Below are 18,020 nucleotides of genomic sequence, written 5' to 3'. Positions count from 1 at the left end.
GAAACACTGACTTTTAGACTATTATAAGAGAAAATTAGGAATATTCACAGGGAAGATAATATTTTATCTTAGAAGCATTTTAAAAGATGAAAGAAATTTTGAAAACTACACAAAAAAAAGAAGCTTCAGTTGAAGTCCCAAGATCCTTATATCATGGTTTCAACAAGTAGAATTTTCATGGAATTAAGTTAACAACTAGTGAATAAAACAGATCAGACTGGAAGATTAGGAATTTCTAATTAAAATCAGTCTTTTAAAATTAAAAAGTATCACCTCAGAGAGCACTGAAAAAACTGATAAAATATTAAGATTTTTTTTCCTAAACCGCTATAATAAAAATAATACAATAAAAGAATTAAAAGTTATTAAACTCTAATTCTTCCTGTATAAGGTTACAGATTAAGAGAAAGATTACCAAGGTTTTCCATAACTGCTTCTTCTAAATCCAAGGAGAAAAGGAGTTGTCAAACTAAGTAATTTAAAAAGAAAGTATTATTATTTATGAATATAATCGTCAGTCCCAAAACAAGAATTTGTTTTTTTTCTTGAAATTTAGCTAACTATTGCTAAGTGGCAAATTAGGCCCACCCTAAGATAATCCTAAGAGCTTAATTATGGATAAGTCCCGGAATTTTTGGTCAATAGGCAGAATCACAGAGGGTCTCTACTATTCATATAAAGCAGAACCAAGTTTTTCCTCAGGTTAAAAAATACATTTCCTAAGATTACTGGAAAAAAATAAAAATCCCCTTGGATACATAAAACTACTAACTCAAAGTGCTATAAGCTTACAGGAATCTGAATGTTTCTCTAAAGACAATCTATATCCATCGTGTAATCTCCTCTCTAGGACAGCAGCAGAAATTATTATTCCTGTACTCTCCCCAAGTAACGTCTATAAACTATGTCAGTGCAGAAGAGCTATAGGTTTCAAGACGTAATATACTCCTGAAAATGTCACATTTTGAAAATGCAGTCATTTAACACTGGACAATTTGGAAAGCAACCTCTTTTAAGAGGTAGTTTGTAAATGAAGTACTAAGGAGACAAGGATGCTTTCCGGGAAGGAGACAGGATGTTTCCAGAATCTCATTAAGGTGGAGAGGGTATAGCCTCAGGTTAGAAATTGGCAGCTAAAGTGAGTGGCTTGTGTAAATGGCACCCAATTATCTGTAGGCAAACCTAAACAAAGAATTTTCCGCAAAGTTGGGAATGGGGCCTTGGACTATAGGGATCCCACTTTGACATCATTCCCTCTTAGTTATAACAAGAACATAAGATAAACACAAAAAATAATTGAAAGGCTAATTTTTAAAACAGTACAATGTTTTTCTCTTAAAGATTATTAGGACATCTTAAAATTAACTACCAAATACAGATATGAACAAGGAAACATTAAGAAACATGTCACAATCCCACTATTTTTGACACTACTTCTTAGTTCCAAACCCCAGTACACATTAATTGTATGAATTCAATTTTTTTTTTTTATTCAGAACCTGTATCTTTAAGGCTGGTATAAACAAAAATAAAATACAAACAAGTTGTTATTAACATAATAGTTGCAGTTACTAACTGCAAGAATATAGTAAAAAGGAGTCATACTAGATGTTCTTGCAACAGAATTATCCCAGTCATTTTAGCGAATTCTGTCAAGAAATGATAAATTTGTTTCTTATTAAAAGTACCTAAAGAATTCCCAAGATCGATCAGTTGTACTGCAATTAAAACAGTTTATTCAAAAGAGCCCTTACCTTATCTTCCTAAAAGATTTGCCATTTACAGGTTAGCTACTATTTTCAGAGTAGTTGTTCAAACCAGGGTTCTTGCTGTAAATTCACATCTTAGCTTTATATATAGTAAACACTCATTTTCCCTTTCCAGTGGATTATCTAGTGTTGAAGCTAAAACACCTGCATAAAAGCAACAATTTAAAATCCTTCATGTAAATCCTGGTTCTTAATTCTCTTCTACCTCATTTTTATTTTCTTGTATTATTTGTTCTTCCTCCTCATCACCAAAAGTCTGTTCCTGCATGATGGTAAAGGAGAGAGATCTAGCAGCCACTTCTGCAGCAAGACCAGCAGTGAAGGTAAAATCCGGTGACCGCTGGAGCCGTGCCAGTCTCTGCTTAATGGAGGGCTGAAAGAAGTCCCTGGCAGTTGGATGGGCAGTGGACAGGCTACCTACATCTGCCTGCTGACATTCCTCTTCACTCTCACACTGGTAACACACTCTTTCTTCAGCTCCTTGGAGGAAGACGTCATTTGCAGAATTGTCTTTACTTTTACCATCTAGAGGGTTTTCAGATAAATACTCAGTCCTACTACTTATTTCATTGTCAGCTGTGGAGGGTTTACTATTTTCCTCTTCAGTATCATTTCTACCAACCGTCCCCATATCTGAATCCACTGATGGTTCTGAATTACTTATGGGTTCCACTGGGTCTACAGGAGACAAGGATTTCAACACAGCTTCAAAGAAAAAAAAAAAAAAAGAAAGAAAGAAAAAAAAAGAAAAATAATAACTAAGGACCCAGCATTGATTTAAACTTTAATTTAAACTTCCAGTAGTTTTTTCTTATAAAGAATAAATAAAAGTTAAATAAAACCTTCTAGTAAAATCTATGTAAATTTATAAATCCAGAGAACTTTATAAGAGATAGAATGCCTAAGAAATGAAATGAGATGGGGTTTTGATGAAGATTTTAAAACACCTCACGCATTCTCTTATTCAAAATATTAAAGCAGTGGTTCTCAAAGTGTGGTCCCCAAACCAATAGTATCAGTTGTAACCACCAGGTTATTTGATAGAAGTGCAAATTTTTGGGCTCCACCCAGACCTACTGAAGGGGATACTGTGAGTGGGGGGGGTCAGCTGTGTTGACAAGCCCTACACTTGACTCTGATGCACACTAAAGTTTGAGAACCATCTTATGAAAGAATAAGCAGCATGATTTTTACCGATAATGTGTCAGTTAAAAGATCTAAAGTCATCCAGATAATAATCATCTCTTCAGCACATATATATTTACAAGTTAAAACAGCATGGAAAAAAAAAATGCACACAATTCAACTTACTTGCCAACCACCTAACAAGACCCTGATGAAAGTAAAGCCATAACTTTGACACATTTTGTAATGTCACAGAAAAATAGAAAACAAAATAAAATCTGTATTCAAAATCAACTATTGTACAAAGCATAATACATAAATATTATATCCATACGGCAGAAGTTGTCCTTTCAAGGAAAATGAAGTTTTATTTAGCCCCTCTTGATGTTAGTAGGCAGTGGGTTGCTTGCTAGGCAGTCTCTCCTCCCAGTATGAGGGGTTAGTACAATACAATATATTAGGAAGCATGACGGAAGAAAAAAAAGTGCTTCTTGAAGATCTGGCGTTTATTTAAAAAATAATTTGTAAAAGGAGTCCATTTCCAAGAAACAGATCCCTAAGCTGCAGTAACTCCACTAGAGAAGCAGCAACAACAGAAAAAAATGGCCACAGCAGGTTCCAGTGTAGAATATCCCTCTCTAATTCCATTCGGACTTTACCCCTGTAGGCAGAGATGAAAACAACTCTGGAAGATGTACTGAAATTTTTCATGGAAAAAGCATTTTATGGTATCAGCAGCTTTTTACTTATTTTCACAAACAAAATCAGCATTACTGCCCTTTCAAATGTAAACTACCAGAAGCACATACCTGAAAAAAGACACACATTTCTTTCATTGTTATATCCTTGCCCGTATTGTCAAGAGGATAATTTTAAAGCTATATGGAAAAAATCCTCAACAATAAAAAGATACAGGTTTATATACAATGCTATTTTCAGTCTTCCCATACATTTTTAGTCAATAAATCTAGTTCTTAAAGAATGCAACACATATTAGACGTTGATTGATATCCCTGATTATTGCTAATTAAATAGGGCAATATAATCCGTACAACTGGAGGGTCAAGTGTTACCCCGGCTGGAATGTAAGCCTCCAGGAGTACAGGGACTTTCTGTCTCTTGATCTATGCACTAGGGATACAGCAGTAGACAGTGCCTCAGGAACTACCTGTTGAATGAATAATTTGCTGAAGGAACACTGTGGGGGATAATAAAGCCCCTACTAATTGAGACTGTAATTTCATTAGAAAGACAAAAACATTGGATGCATAGAAAACAAGAGTGCCTAAAACATACTCTCAATCTCTGATTCATGTAGGCCCAACATATGAACAAAGAGGTTGCAGGAACTCTATCTTTACTGCTGCTTCTGGAAAGTTCTTAATCTGTTATATATGTTGCTGCTCAAGACTTCCTTCCAATTCCCTCCAGTGCCTCTGGTGTGAGGCTCTATAGTGGTGGGAGAAGTAGCAGGGAGAAGAGGATTCATGGATGAGCAACTGGTAGAAAGGACAGCTTGGTGGAGAAGACAGAATTCTTGGTATAAAGAGATCAGCATGCATGTTTTTCTTTTTTTTTAAAGTAAACTCCACCCCCAATGTGGGGCTTGAACTCATGACCCCAAGAACAAGAGTCGCATGTTCTACCGACTGAACCAGCCAAGCGCCCCAGCATGAATGTTTTTCATGAATAAAAACAATTAAGTTTGTGGAACCATTGTCTAAGTCGATGAATATAACTAGAGGAGGATATCTATATTAGAAAGAGTAGGAAATATAATTGGAAATGATGGACTCATATGATAGAGAGGCTTGAAACCAGGAAGAAAGAGAGTTTAGATTTAATACAGTAGGAAAGGGAGAACCACTCTAGGTTTTAAAGCTAGAGAGCCATTATCAATGTACTCTACTATTTGAGAAAAATCTGGAGGGAGCCTGCAAGGATAGAAGCTAGCTTAGAAGCTATCTTCGAAGGATAGCTTAGAAGAAAAAGGTATTGAAAACAGAAGTCAGCTGGGGTGCCAGGCTAGCTCAGTCAGTAGAGCATATGACTCTTGATCTTGAGGTCATGAGTTTGAGCCCCACATTGGGGGTAGAGTTTACATAATAAAAAGAAAATGGAAGTCAGTTAAGAAACTATTACAATATATGAGCACAATCTAATAAGGACCCGGGCTATAAAGGGGAAAAATGGGAAGAGGAAGGATAAAATAAAGAAATGTGTATCTGGACAAGGGAGAATGGTAGACCTCCTAAGAGAAGAAAAGAGAAACCTGAGGAACTTTCCAGAAGTATAGGTAATCTACAAACTTCTAGTGAGAAAGACAAAGGGAAAAGAAGGCAGTTGATTTTGAGGCTCCACATAAGTACTCCATAAAAGGGGAATCCCACTCTCCCTACTTAGAAATCTACAGAAGTTAATTCTCAACTAGGAATTAATTTGATATTGTCAAATATTAAGCTTCCCCTCATTCCTTCCCTCACCTCCCATGAAATCCAACTCAAAAAAAGAAGAGTGGAAAACTTAAAGGAGTTCAATGCTAATCCTTCAGTACTGTCAATATCTGAACATGGAGACAGTGTGCACAAAAGCACCTCCTCTTCTCCCATCTACTAAAGTGCTCAAATCAATTAAGTAACTTTAATGATGTAACTAATTGGCCTAGGTCTTAATTCATTTGTTTCAATGGTGAACATAGAGTTATTAATTTGGTGCTTCATTGAGGTATTTATAGTATCAACATAAAGAGAACAGAGTTTAGAATCTCAAATTCACTAAATTTGAAAACACTAATTTCTTCAACTTAATGCCAGTTCCAAATAAAGTTTAGTAAAACAGCAAATATGTGATAAAAAAGTATGATTTCATATTCCCAATTTGACTATATACCTACTCTTTTCATTGATCATATTGATCTGTGTTTGGAAGAAAAAGTACTATACTTGCTGACAGATCCCTAAAATTAAATCTGTAAGAATTTTACAGCTAAAATAAGATTCATAGTTCAAGAAAAAAGAATCCCCTACATTAAAATAACTTTTTTACTCTGAAGTCAGTGCTTACCGTGATCACTAAATAGAAGTTGCTTCCACTTCTGTCTTTCTGCCTCTGATGCTTTAAATCCCAGCACAGATTTTAATTCTTGGAGTACCCTCTTGGATTCTTCATGCTCACGCTTCTGTCTCTCTCTGTCTTCTTGAGACAAGTAATAAAAATCATCCTTTCTGAAATCACTGTCCATATCTATATCATCTACATAAGCTTCTAATTCCTGAAAATGAATATAAGAAAAAGCACTTCAAGGAGACAATTTTCTAGTAGCATTCATTAACTTATACCCACCCATCTCTAAGATTAACAAATGGAAGACACTTGGCACAGGTCACTAAAGCAAAGGTGGGCAAACAGAGCAAACATATTATTACAGATAAATTGAAGTCTTAAAAAAACTTAACAGTTGATACTAAAAGGGACTGTGGATAAGAAAGTTTAATAACTTCAATCATTATTTTTCTGCTCTGATACCATTCTATAGATCTAGACAAGATTAGTTATTAGCTCTGCAAAACCAATCAAAATTAGAAGGGCTGGTGGTTTGGGGAGGTGGTCAGGTATGTTAAGTCTTCTTGTGGTAGATATTTGTGGTTCTTTCTGACTTCCCAGGAACAGACTAGGATCCTTGCTTATCCAGCCTCCTTGCTGTTATGGTCAGGCAAATGACTTGGGATCCTCTAATCAGATGTACATGGATCACATCTGACCCAGAAGTTTATTACAAGGGAAGCAGGCATCTTAAGGAATCCATTCTGGTAAGAATGGTGGCAGATCATGTTTCCAAAGGTAGAGGTTCTAAAGGGAGTTTTTATTATTCAGCAATGATAGAGCAGTATCTGCAACCAGTGACTGGGCAGTGATGTTGCTGGAAAGGGAACAGTTCCTTTGAGTGACTTTGGCCATTTACACCAGCCTGGTTCAAACCTGACTATGTGGTCCTCAGAAATATTCTTTCAGTCATGTGCTGTTTTTTTAAACAAAATTTTTGTTTGTTGGGGCTCCTGGGTGCCTCAATCAGTTAAGCGTCCGACTCTTGGTTTCAGCGCAGGTCATGGTCTCGGGGTGGTGAGATGGAGCTCTATGTCAAGCTCTGTTCTCAGTAGGGAGTCTGCTTGGGATTCTCTCTGTCCCTCTGTTCCTCCCCCTACTTGCATGCTCTCTCTCTCTCTTTCTCTAATAAAATAAAATCTTAAAAAAGAAATCTGTTTGTTAAAGGAAACTGAATTGGTCTCCTTTTGCAATTAAGAACTGAGTAGACAATATGACCAAAGGAAAAGAAGTTTTCCTAAGGATAAGCAAAAGAAATCTTTGTCAGTATCTAATGAAATCACTGAAAAATTGTTTCTTTAAAGTGAGGTACAATATACATGCTGCCAAATGCACAAATCTCAACATGTACAGGATTTTCATGTATGTATACAGACTGGTGACCACTAGTCACATTTCCAGCATCCCAGAAGGTACCTTTGCCAATGCACGAATTTTTTATGTGTTTAATCACTTTTAAGTGTCTAAGAAATAGACCGTAAATAACATGTAAATTTGCTGGTAGATTCAGTGCATTGAATTTAAGGCACTAAGAACAAATGATATGCTGTCAGTTCAATGCATTGTGTTGTAATTTTGAAGCTCATCACAAACATAAATTTAACAACTTAGTGAATAATTATCCATGCCACTTACAGAGAAAGCAGGGAACCTTTATATGTGAAACTCTTCTTTAGGGGGGAAAAAAGCAATTTTCACCGTTACCTGCTCCTCAGGGATTGGATCTTTGTCTGCAATGTGTAGAGTAGGCTGCATCAAAGGTATCACAGTACAACGTGGATTTTCACATACTATTTCAGGCTTGCCTTAAAAAGCAACAGATCACACGGAAATGAGTGAACATCTAATTAAAAAACATTCTTAGTACTAATATTTTATCAGTTTCATAGTCCAACTTGTTCTGATTATAACTTTTAATTTATTAAAAAAATTAAGGATGTTAAAGTTAACAGTAACAGCAGCAGATTTACAATTTAAGTTAAATTAAACTCTTAGAGGAGTAACTTGTTTTTCTCTCCAAAGACTCAATTTCTGGCCCGTAACTATCAAACTCATTATTACACTAACTGGAAAAGAGTTTCTGGAAGTTCTAATAATGGAATAATACTTATTAAAATCTACCCCTTCATTAAGTTTTTTAAAAAGGAGGTACAGGATTCAGAGAACTTTCAAATCATATTCATTTATTATTTACAAAATAAGAGCCAGACTTTATATTCAGTGTCAATTTGTATGTTTAAGTTCAACTTTTCTTTTAGTAAACTAAGAAGTTTTGTCAAGTCACTTACATCACAGAGATAAGAAATCTACCTAACAAAATCTTACTGGAGGAGAGTAAGCATGTCTGATAAATGTGTATGAAGGAAAGCTCTTATTGGTACCTTTTCTATCTGTGTTTCTTCGGAGCAGTTGGTCCACTTGAGAAATGGCCTCTTCCCAGCAATTGTTGCTTGCCTGAACATGGGGCTGAATCAACTTCAACTTCTGTTCTAGGATTTGATAAGATTCTGATACTAGTTCTTGTGTTTCTTTAGTACAAACAAGCTTTTCAAGTTCATCTTCAAGAATTATTACCCTAAGTAATAAAAACAGAAACAGATTTCTAAAATATTAAATAGAAAATTTATAATTAACAAGGCTTATTTAAGAAATAAGCTTATAAAATGAAAAGAGTTCTGGAGATGGAAAGTGGTGATGGTTGTGCAACAAAGTGTATGTACCTAATGCCCCTGAACTGTATGCGTAAAAATGGCTAAATGGTAAATTTAATGTTATGTGCATTTTACCACGTTTTCAAAAGCTTATAAAGGGTATCACCTATTTATTCAATAATATTTCTTTTACATATATGAGGCATTTATGAAGTGAAAGGATAAATTAAGCTCATTTCATACTTTAAATAGGAAACATAACTGAACCAGGGGCATTAGGCATATATATGTAAATATAATACCATAAAAAGTTCTAACATTTTATTTCCATTTTACAGATGAGCAATTAGGTCCAGAGAGTTGACGAAACTTGCCCAGAGTTAGACAGCTGGTAGGCTCCACGTTCAGGCTGGATCGAAGCACAAAAGTGTAATAACACAGAAAGATAAAGACCGTGTTGTAAGAATTCAGAAGAGGAGAAAGTTGCTACCAGCTATGGGTACAGACAGGGAACAGGTAAGGAAGAGGTACTTTGAGGAAGCACTGAAGGATGGATAAAATCTGAACACGTACAAAAGATGAGGAAGGTCATTCTAAATTACACATGGGAAAAGGCATTTATGCAGTGTTTTTGGACTGAAAGAAAAGAGTGAGAAATAAAGACAGAAAGGCAGACTATAATCAGGTTATAGCAAATCCTTTCAACAGAATGTTTTATACAGACTGTAGTCCATGCTGCTACACTTGAAACCAGTGAAGATGTTTGGTTAAGTGAGAAAGCAAATATATGCCTCAGAAACATTACTTTAATAGTGAGCACTCTAGAGGCAGAGAGAAGAGTAGAAGGGTTAATGGTCTAGTGTACACAACTGGGAAGAACAAAGGGGACGAGTGAGAAGGAGGAGTGAAACAAACCAAATGTTTAGATAACACTTTAAAATTGTGTGAAGCAGTGCTATAGAGCAAATCAGATATCGCTTGTGACTGGTATACTCTGTTTATTTGAAAGATGACATACAGTACCATATATAGAATATTTCATTTTTAAACATCCTTCCCATGCATAATCCACAATCTCTGCCAAGGTATAAAGCCCCTCTTTTTCATTTCCATCCAGTTTAGCCTCTCTCTTCCCTGAGCCATCTTCCCTAACTCTGATGCATTCTATTAAGTCCTGTGTGGTTCTGATTCTATTGCCAAAAATTAATTCTTCAGAGACTCTGGCTTTGCCCAACACAACCTTTCCACTAAAATGTTTTCTCTGACATATATCCAACCCTTGTTGTCCTCTCGAGTAGAGTTTGCCTTATCTTCCATAGTCCCTGGGGGAGATAGGACTGAGTCCGGTTAGCATTCATTCAGCTTTCTTAGAACAGCTGCTAGAGACCACTGGAATATCCCTGCCTCACAAATTCTTAATGTCCCCCTATGCTCTAATCTTTATAGCTGCCTTTTATACCTCAGACATATGTGTAAAAACTGATTTTCTCAAAATGTCTTTCTCACCTTAATTTCTTATTCTTGTTCATCATATCCTTCCTTACTCCAGTGAACTAGCCCTTTGATTTTACTGAGACGTCAAATGCTTTTGACCTGTTTTTGTTGTCTGTTTTTATCTTACAAAACTGAGTCCTGACCTCCCCCTTCTACTTCTTGCCTGGTATCCAGGGTCAGGTACATCAACTACAATCTTATCAACTCATTAAATTCCCATGACCTTCCTGATTACCAACAGAATATAAACCCAACCATTCATCTGATCCAGTCCTATACTACAAGTATCTGTTACAGAAAAATGTCACTGGAATGACCGGATGCTACATTTGACTAAGGCAGAGTACCAATAATACCATGCAAAGTAGGGGCGCCTGGGTGGCTCAGTTATTAAGCGTCTGCCTTCGGCTCGGGTCATGATCCCAGGGTCCTGGGATAGAGCCCCGCATCGGGCTCCCTGCTCAGCAGGAAGCCTGCTTCTCCCTCTCCCACTCCCCCTGCTTGTGTTCCTTCTCTCGCTTTGTCTCTCTGTCAAATAAATAAAATCTTTAAAAAATATATACTATGCAAAGTAGAAGATAAACAAATATAAACTATGGACCCTGCATTTTAGTATTCAACTTGGGCCAAAAAGTTTTTCCTCTGGCTCAGAAAATGTCCAAATTGTCCTACTTTATTTTTAAAAATTGTAATATATTGGGTCGCCTGGGTGGCTCAGTCAGTTAAGCGACTGCCTTCGGCTCAGGTCATGATCCTGGAGTCCCGGGACTGAGTCCCGCATCGGGCTCCCTGCTCAGCAGAGTCTGCTTCTCCCTCTAATCCTCCCCCCTCTCATGTGCTCTCTCTCATTCTCGCTCTCTCAAATAAATAAATAAATCTTAAAAAAAATTGTAATATATTATTCTTCAACTATATATAACAATACCTCTTATAACTTACTGTTCCAGTGCTGGCAGATATTTTTCTCAGATTGCAGGGTCCAGTTTAAGAGCCCTACTTAAAGAGAGTTAAAAAAAGCTCAATCTTTGTAAACATCTCCATTTCAGCTCTCAACCAGAATGAACACCTGCTTTTGTCCTTATGTTTCTAGGTTTTCTGTTGAAATCAGACAAAGTGAAAACTATAAATAATTCTCCCAAATTATAGTACCTACAAATCATTCTTTCTCTGCTACATTCATAGTTATAAACCATTCTTCATGCTGCATGTCTCAATTTTGCTTCTTTCTAGCTAGGATATAAGCCAACAACCACAATGGCACAAGAATGAAGCTTGCTAATCATGGGGACATTTTCTTATTTGGCTTCTAAACTTACTCATTCAGTAACGCTTTCAGATGGAGCTGCAAGCTGCGTACTGCTGTGTGAACGTTATTCAGTTCTCTCGACTTCTGTTGAGTTTTGGATAAACGCTGGGGTACTGACTGGTGCTGAGTTTCAAAATACCGATAAAACTCATAGCTGCGCTTAAGCTCTTCCAAGCAGGCAGAATGAGCATGAGGTAGACCTTGAGTCACATCACATAAAATACGATGAGGCAAAAGTGCTGGAGTAAGTAAGGGTCCAGGAGGTGAATTAGCTGTAGAAAGTAATAGGGCTAACCGTCTGAAGAACTCTGAACTCTGTGCCACCCAGAGTTGAAACAAAACCTAAAAAGAAAAAGGGACTACATCAATTTAAAAAAAAAAAAAAAAAAAGGTCAAAATTCAAAACAAACTACAAATTTGTTCATCTTAACTTCTGGTTAAATTTCTTACTTTATCCTAAGTAATGGATATAGCTGAGCTTGAACTAATCCTGAAGATTAGCCAAGAATGTTAGATCAAATTATGTAGTCAGGGCATGTGGGAACTCCTAATACAAACATAGCATGTAATACCAGTATATACTTAGAACAGTTCTATCCCAGAAAAAAAGTGCTGATAATGAGATACATCTATTAGAAACGAATATTCCTTGATGAATTACTTAAAAATTTCATACAAAGTAGAAAAGAGGACAGTAGGAATAATGGACCTATAGAAGTCTAAAGAAATGAGTCAGTGATGCATCCAGAATTTATCATTCAAAATTATACCATTATTTTGGCCTAGGAAATAGCTAAGAAATAACATAAAAATCAGTCCAGAGTGTTCATATTTGGAATGTCTGGCACAAGAAACTGCAAAACCCATTCTTGAGAGATACACCCTGAATCAACAAAGGATTTCTCCAGATGTAGTCCTGTTCAACATGAGGACATGAGGACAACATCCCACAAATAAACAAATGACGAAGCAATCTAATATGAGTAAGAGCAGACAACAAAAAGATAATTTTTCACAACAATGAAAGTGGACATTACTTAGATCACTTTATTAAATGAACTTTAAGTTATACAAATGATGAATTAAAGTAATTTAATATAAACCTCTCCTACTATTAACTTATTTTTTTAAACTGAGCAAGGTCAAATTTCTAAACTGCTAAAGACACACTGTCTAGGAATTCTTGAATTTATATAAACAGCTTACCTCGCAAGTCTTATTATTTAACCATTAAAATTTGTGACCACAGTGATTTTCTTTACAGTCCTTTATTTGATCATTCAGCATATTCTTGAGCACCTAGATATGCCAGGCACTGTTCTAGGTGCCGGTAATACAACAGATTACAAAAATGAAAAAAAAAAAAATCCCTTTCTTGATGGAACTTATATTCAGGTGGCAGGGGAGCAAAAGATTCTAACAAGTAAGATAGTTTCTTGGCTGATGAGCTATGGGAAAAAATACAGCAGAGAAGGGGAATAGCGAATGTGTGTTTATGTGTGTATACGTGGGGGGAGGAAAAGGGAGAGAGAGGCAGAAGGAGGGAAAGATGGGGTGGCCAGGAAGGTCTCTGAAAGTGTCATCTGGGGGCGCCTGGGGGGCTGAGTTGGTTAAGCATCTGCCTTCAGCTTCAGGTCATGATCCCAGGGTCCTGGGATCGAGCCCCACGTGGGGCTCCCTGCTCGGCAGGAAGCCCACTTCTCCCTCTCGCACTCCCCCTGCTTGTGTTCCCTTTCTCGCTGTGTCTTTGTCAAATAAATAAATAAAATCTTAAAAAAAAAAAAATAAAAGTGTCACTTGAAGGAATTGAGCCATGGGACTATCAACAGGGAAGAGAGTCACAGGGAGCAATAGATTCAAGTACAAAGTCCTGTAGTCAGAGTATATAGTACTTGACACATGTGAAGAACAGCAAGGTCAGGGTGGCTGGGTACAATAAGTAAGGGAAAGCATGGTAAGCAATGAAGTCCCTGAAATAACTGGCTTTTACTCTAAGAAAAGTGGGGAGCCACTGAAGGGTTCTGAGCAGAAGAGTTATATGATCTGTTATGCTCCAGTCAGAAGGATACTACAATAATCCAGGTGGGAGTTAATGGTAGCTTGTACCACAGTGGTTAGTGGTTAAGAGGTGAGCAGTAGTGAGACTCTGGATATACCATGTAACTAGAACCAAGAGAATCTCTTGATGGATTGTTTATGAGAGAAAAAGTGTTATCAAAGACAATTCCAGAGTTTTGGGCCACAGCAACTGAAAGAATCAAGTTGGCATAGCTTATCATCACTTGTAAAAAGACTATCGAATCACTGCCATATTCTCCAGTTAAACCAAAACTAAGAAATATGCATTTTTTTCCCATTTGTTGTTTGGATAGGGAAGCAGCTCTGGATGACAGGATAACCATAGCTTATGGGCAAATAGAAAATTTTGATTTAAAGCATTTTCACAGAATGTGGATTTATTTTTTAAAGCAGGAAACATACTATTTTATAACGATGAAAAAGCTAGTTAAAAATTTGAACAAAGAAAAAAGAGAGACAAGGACTTTATACTAAGTATTTTATATACATCCCCTCAGGGCACAATGAGGAGCTAGCTTTTCTTTCCAAAGGTGCAGCACTTGCTAAGTTTTCCTGAGAGGAGATATGTGAACAATAAAATCTAAATCCAAAGGATATTTTCTTTATAGCTCACAAAGAAAATTACAAAGGAAAACAAAAGGTGCTGATTTATTTGTAAACCATCTTTCACAATATTTTTTAAAAAATTAATCAGTATTGCTCTTTAGAGACAGAAATTTCCTTTAAATTTAACTTACTTTTAACTTAAAATTTAACTTAAAATTTCCTTTAAAATTTACCTTACAAAATCCATTTTTAAATTCTTTATTTGGGTACAATGGCAACTATACAAGGTGGCAAAACATAGTTTTTGAACATTATAGAGGTTTTCAGTGGTTTATAAACTCTGGACCTCAAGATAAAGCTTCTTGCAGAGGCTGATACTCGTGGTAATAATACAATCATTGAGTTTGGTTATAGATTACTTATGTGTCAAGATAAAGCAAAAGTCAAAGAACTAAAGTTAGTCTAATTTATAAAACAACTTCGGTGAACAAAAAGGATTTAGCTACAACTAGCATTTTTTGCAGAAGTGGAATTACTGATTCAAAGCACAGGATTTTTAAGGCTCCTTGTGTGTCAAACTGCGTTTTTTTAAAAAAAGATTTTATTTATTTGAGAGAGAATGAGCATTAGTGGGGGGGGTGTGGAGGGAGAGGCAGAAGCAGACTCCCCGCTGAGCGTGGAGCAGAACACGGGGCTCAATTCCAGGACCCCAAGATCATGACCTGAGCCGAAATCAGACGCTTAACTGACTGAGCCCCCCAGGTGCCCCATGTTAAATTGCATTCTGAACAACTTTAGGGAACCAAGGAAACCAATAAGAAAATTACTGCAGCAGGCTAGGTAAGAAATGATGAGGGCTAGAATGAAGATGGTAGGAAGGGATATAGAATGGATGGGTTTAAACATTTTCAAGGTCAAACAGACACAAGCATCTACTGACAGACTGGATACAAGGGATAAAAAGACTTAAGAAGGCTGGTATCCAGGTTTCTAGCTGAGTAAGTTGCATGGTGCGACTTATTGAAATGGGTTAGAAAGATGGTAAGAATAAGTCAAGGCAAATTTCAAGTAATAGTTAAGGAAAAAAAAAACCCAAAAGAATTAGAACATTTATGTGAATCTGAAAATTCTAAAGATGTAGAGACTGATGCAGTCTCAAAACAAAATGGATCTTGGTATGTATGCTGTCAACCACACTTGCACTGGTTTTCATGGTATCAAGTAAAGTTTTGAAGATTAGAAACTAAAATATCTAAGTGGAGTTTGCTAAATACTGAAATAGAATCCAAAGACACTCAGATTGACTATTTAAAACCACTACTAGAATCTCACCAAACACATGGTTTTTGTAACTTGCTTTATTTTGTTTTTTTTCCATTTTACAATTTTTCTACCACTCGTTCCAAAGAATGTACCATAAATCATTATCAATCTTATTATTACTGAACTTTTGTTTCCAATATTTGTTGTTGTAGGAATATCATGAACATACTGAGTATTACTTTATGATTACTCATATCATAGCATATATGAATGATAATTAGAGATTACTCAGATAAATCTTTAAGCTTAAGATTACTGAAGAGTACATACCTTTCTGAAGATTGGTATTAACTGCTAAAGTGAACTAATTTGTACTTTTATTATTAGTGTGTGAGGTCTCTCTGCTCATAGATAATGAATATTATCAACTTCCAATATCCTTGGCAAAATGTCTACTTACTACTAATGAGACTGAAAGTTTTATCATATTTATTGGCCGTTTCTATTCCTTTCTTTGTACAGCCAGTCCATGCACCTGATGTATCTTGTCTAGGTTTTACATACCTTAGTGCTCTTTATATAGAGAATTATATCTACTTTTAAAAAGTCACTGCAATTTTTTTCATTTAGAAGTTTAATTCTTATATAGTCAAATATATCTTTTTATGCAGATTTTCCAAGGAAAGATATAGATCTTTACCCAAGTTTGTTAAAACAAATAATCATAAAATCATTTATTGGTTTTCTATTAATGTAAATTCACTTATCTATAAACTCTGATTTAAGGCAAGAAATTCTTATAGTAAGAATTTTAAGTATTTTTGATATCAAAATTTAAGGATCTCCTCGTCCAATCTTTATGATGCTCTCAACTTTTAAAGATAGCTTCACAAACAGGAAGGCTATTATAATGATGGTATTCAGCAAACAATAAAAAGGAACAGGTGGACCATTTACATTCATATAGCACAGGCACAATCCAAGTGCATCTATCTTTTGTTCAGCCCTTTTGTTACACAGATTACCTTCAAAGCAGGGAGGCTGAAGCCATCTGTAAGGTTATGTGCTTCTTCTTCTGAAATTTGCTCTTCACTAAGTCCCAGGCCCAGCTCCTTAAAAGGCACCACACAGATGTAGTTGGTTATATTGTCACTCTCAGAGTTCAGGGGGTAGGTTAAATTAGGTTAAGGCAATCAACAAAGGCTTTTCATTAAAAAGTATAAAGGGTACAGTGAAACCATCCAAAATTACCTTTATTAATCTTTATTCTGAACTTTGGCTGGAGGTGATGAATGTCCATTAAAAAAAAACAACCCATCTTAAAATTTTCTATATCGGGGCGCCTGGGTGGCTCAGTCGTTAAGTGTCTGCCTTCGGCTCAGGTCATGATCCCAGGGTCCTGCTCAGCGGGAAACCTGCTTCTCCCTCTCCCACTCCCCCTGCTTGTGTTCCCTCTCTCACTGTCTGTCAAATAAATAAACAAAATCTTTTTAAAAAAAATCTACCATATTAACATACCTCAGGTATCTTACAGGATACTTGTGACTAAAGTATCTTTATATCTACCTAAAGAATTAAAAGTTCAATTCTTCACAAGTGCTAAAGTACTAACTTAGTTATTTTTGACAAGTACCTTCTGAAACTGTATTATGTACTTTATTGTATCATGGCTCAGTATACTACAGCTAAGACACCTCTCTTCCTCCCAGTGTGAACACTGCAGAACATCATTAGCACTAAGCCTGTTCTACCCCTGTAGTTCGACACAGACTATTGTTCTGTTTCTGCTTTCCTCTTCCTTATAGGCATCTATCAATTTACTATGTGATTTCCCCCCCCCTTCAACAGTTTTTGTTTGTTTTTTAATGCAAGGGGAGGGGGACGCACAGAGGAGAAAGAGATTCTTTAGTAGGCTCCAAGGCTCGATGCCCAGCCACGGAGCCTGATGTGGGGCTTGATCTCACAATCCTGAGATCATGACCTGAGCCGAAATCAAGAGTCAGATGCTTAACTGACTGAGCCACCCAGGCACCCCACCTTCAACAGTTTTTGTAAAGAATTATATGCATACAATTCTTGATATTGAACTATTTTTATATTTCCAGCATACTCTTATCTGGTCATACATAGAACAATATTTTAATATAGTGCTATAGTAAATCTATAAATATTCTATTTAAGTATTTTGTATCTCCATCTCTGAGTTTGGTCTAGTTTTAATTCTTTATAATTTGTGTTTTGGTACTACAATTACAGAATCTTCATAAATAAAATGATGTAGGGGAGGCTTTCTAAACTTTTCTATGGTCTAAAATAGTTTTTTGAAAAACTATAAAACTATCTGGACCTGACAGTTAAAATTTCTTTTATTCATTTAGTTTTTGAACATGTAATATATTCACAGGATTAAAAATTCATAAGGTATTAAGAGGTACAGTAAAAACTACTTCCTACCCCTGTCCCTTAGCTACCTCATTCCCCTAGGCAAAGGCAAAAGTAATCACTGTTATTAGTATCCCTCAAGATATTCTTATGCATCTTTCAAGATACTTTATGCATACATAAAAGCAAATCCAAATATAAATGTGTATGTGGGGATATGTATATATATGTACACATGCACACATACATTTATTCCCTCATATATAACTCCCATATAATCTCACACATATACACACACGTATA

At 36.1% G+C, this 18,020-nt stretch overlaps 1 protein-coding gene across 4 annotated transcripts in view; it reads right to left on the bottom strand.

Annotated features, from left to right (window-relative positions):
* Positions 1-1,719: 1,719 nt before the first annotated feature.
* VEZT (vezatin, adherens junctions transmembrane protein) overlaps positions 1,720-18,020 on the bottom strand; it is a 57,765-nt gene continuing 41,464 nt past the window's right edge. For all 4 annotated transcript variants that reach the window (XM_028105489.1, XM_028105490.1, XM_028105491.2 and 1 more), the window contains exons 7-12: positions 16,361-16,508; positions 11,458-11,789; positions 8,378-8,571; positions 7,701-7,801; positions 5,958-6,165; positions 1,720-2,474 (exon numbers count right to left, since the gene is read on the bottom strand). In XM_028105489.1, coding sequence (XP_027961290.1) covers positions 1,960-2,474; positions 5,958-6,165; positions 7,701-7,801; positions 8,378-8,571; positions 11,458-11,789; positions 16,361-16,508 — 1,498 coding nt within the window. In that variant the 3' untranslated portion in view covers positions 1,720-1,959. The remainder of the gene's footprint in view (positions 2,475-5,957; positions 6,166-7,700; positions 7,802-8,377; positions 8,572-11,457; positions 11,790-16,360; positions 16,509-18,020) is intronic.

The sequence above is a fragment of the Eumetopias jubatus genome, unplaced genomic scaffold, assembly GCF_037043125.1.
Source record: "Eumetopias jubatus isolate StellerSeaLion01/CBP00866 unplaced genomic scaffold, mEumJub1_p1.0 scaffold_8, whole genome shotgun sequence".
NCBI lineage: Eukaryota > Metazoa > Chordata > Mammalia > Carnivora > Otariidae > Eumetopias > Eumetopias jubatus.
Note: the sequence above shows the minus strand (reverse complement) of the source record. Positions and strands in the feature narration are given on the sequence as shown.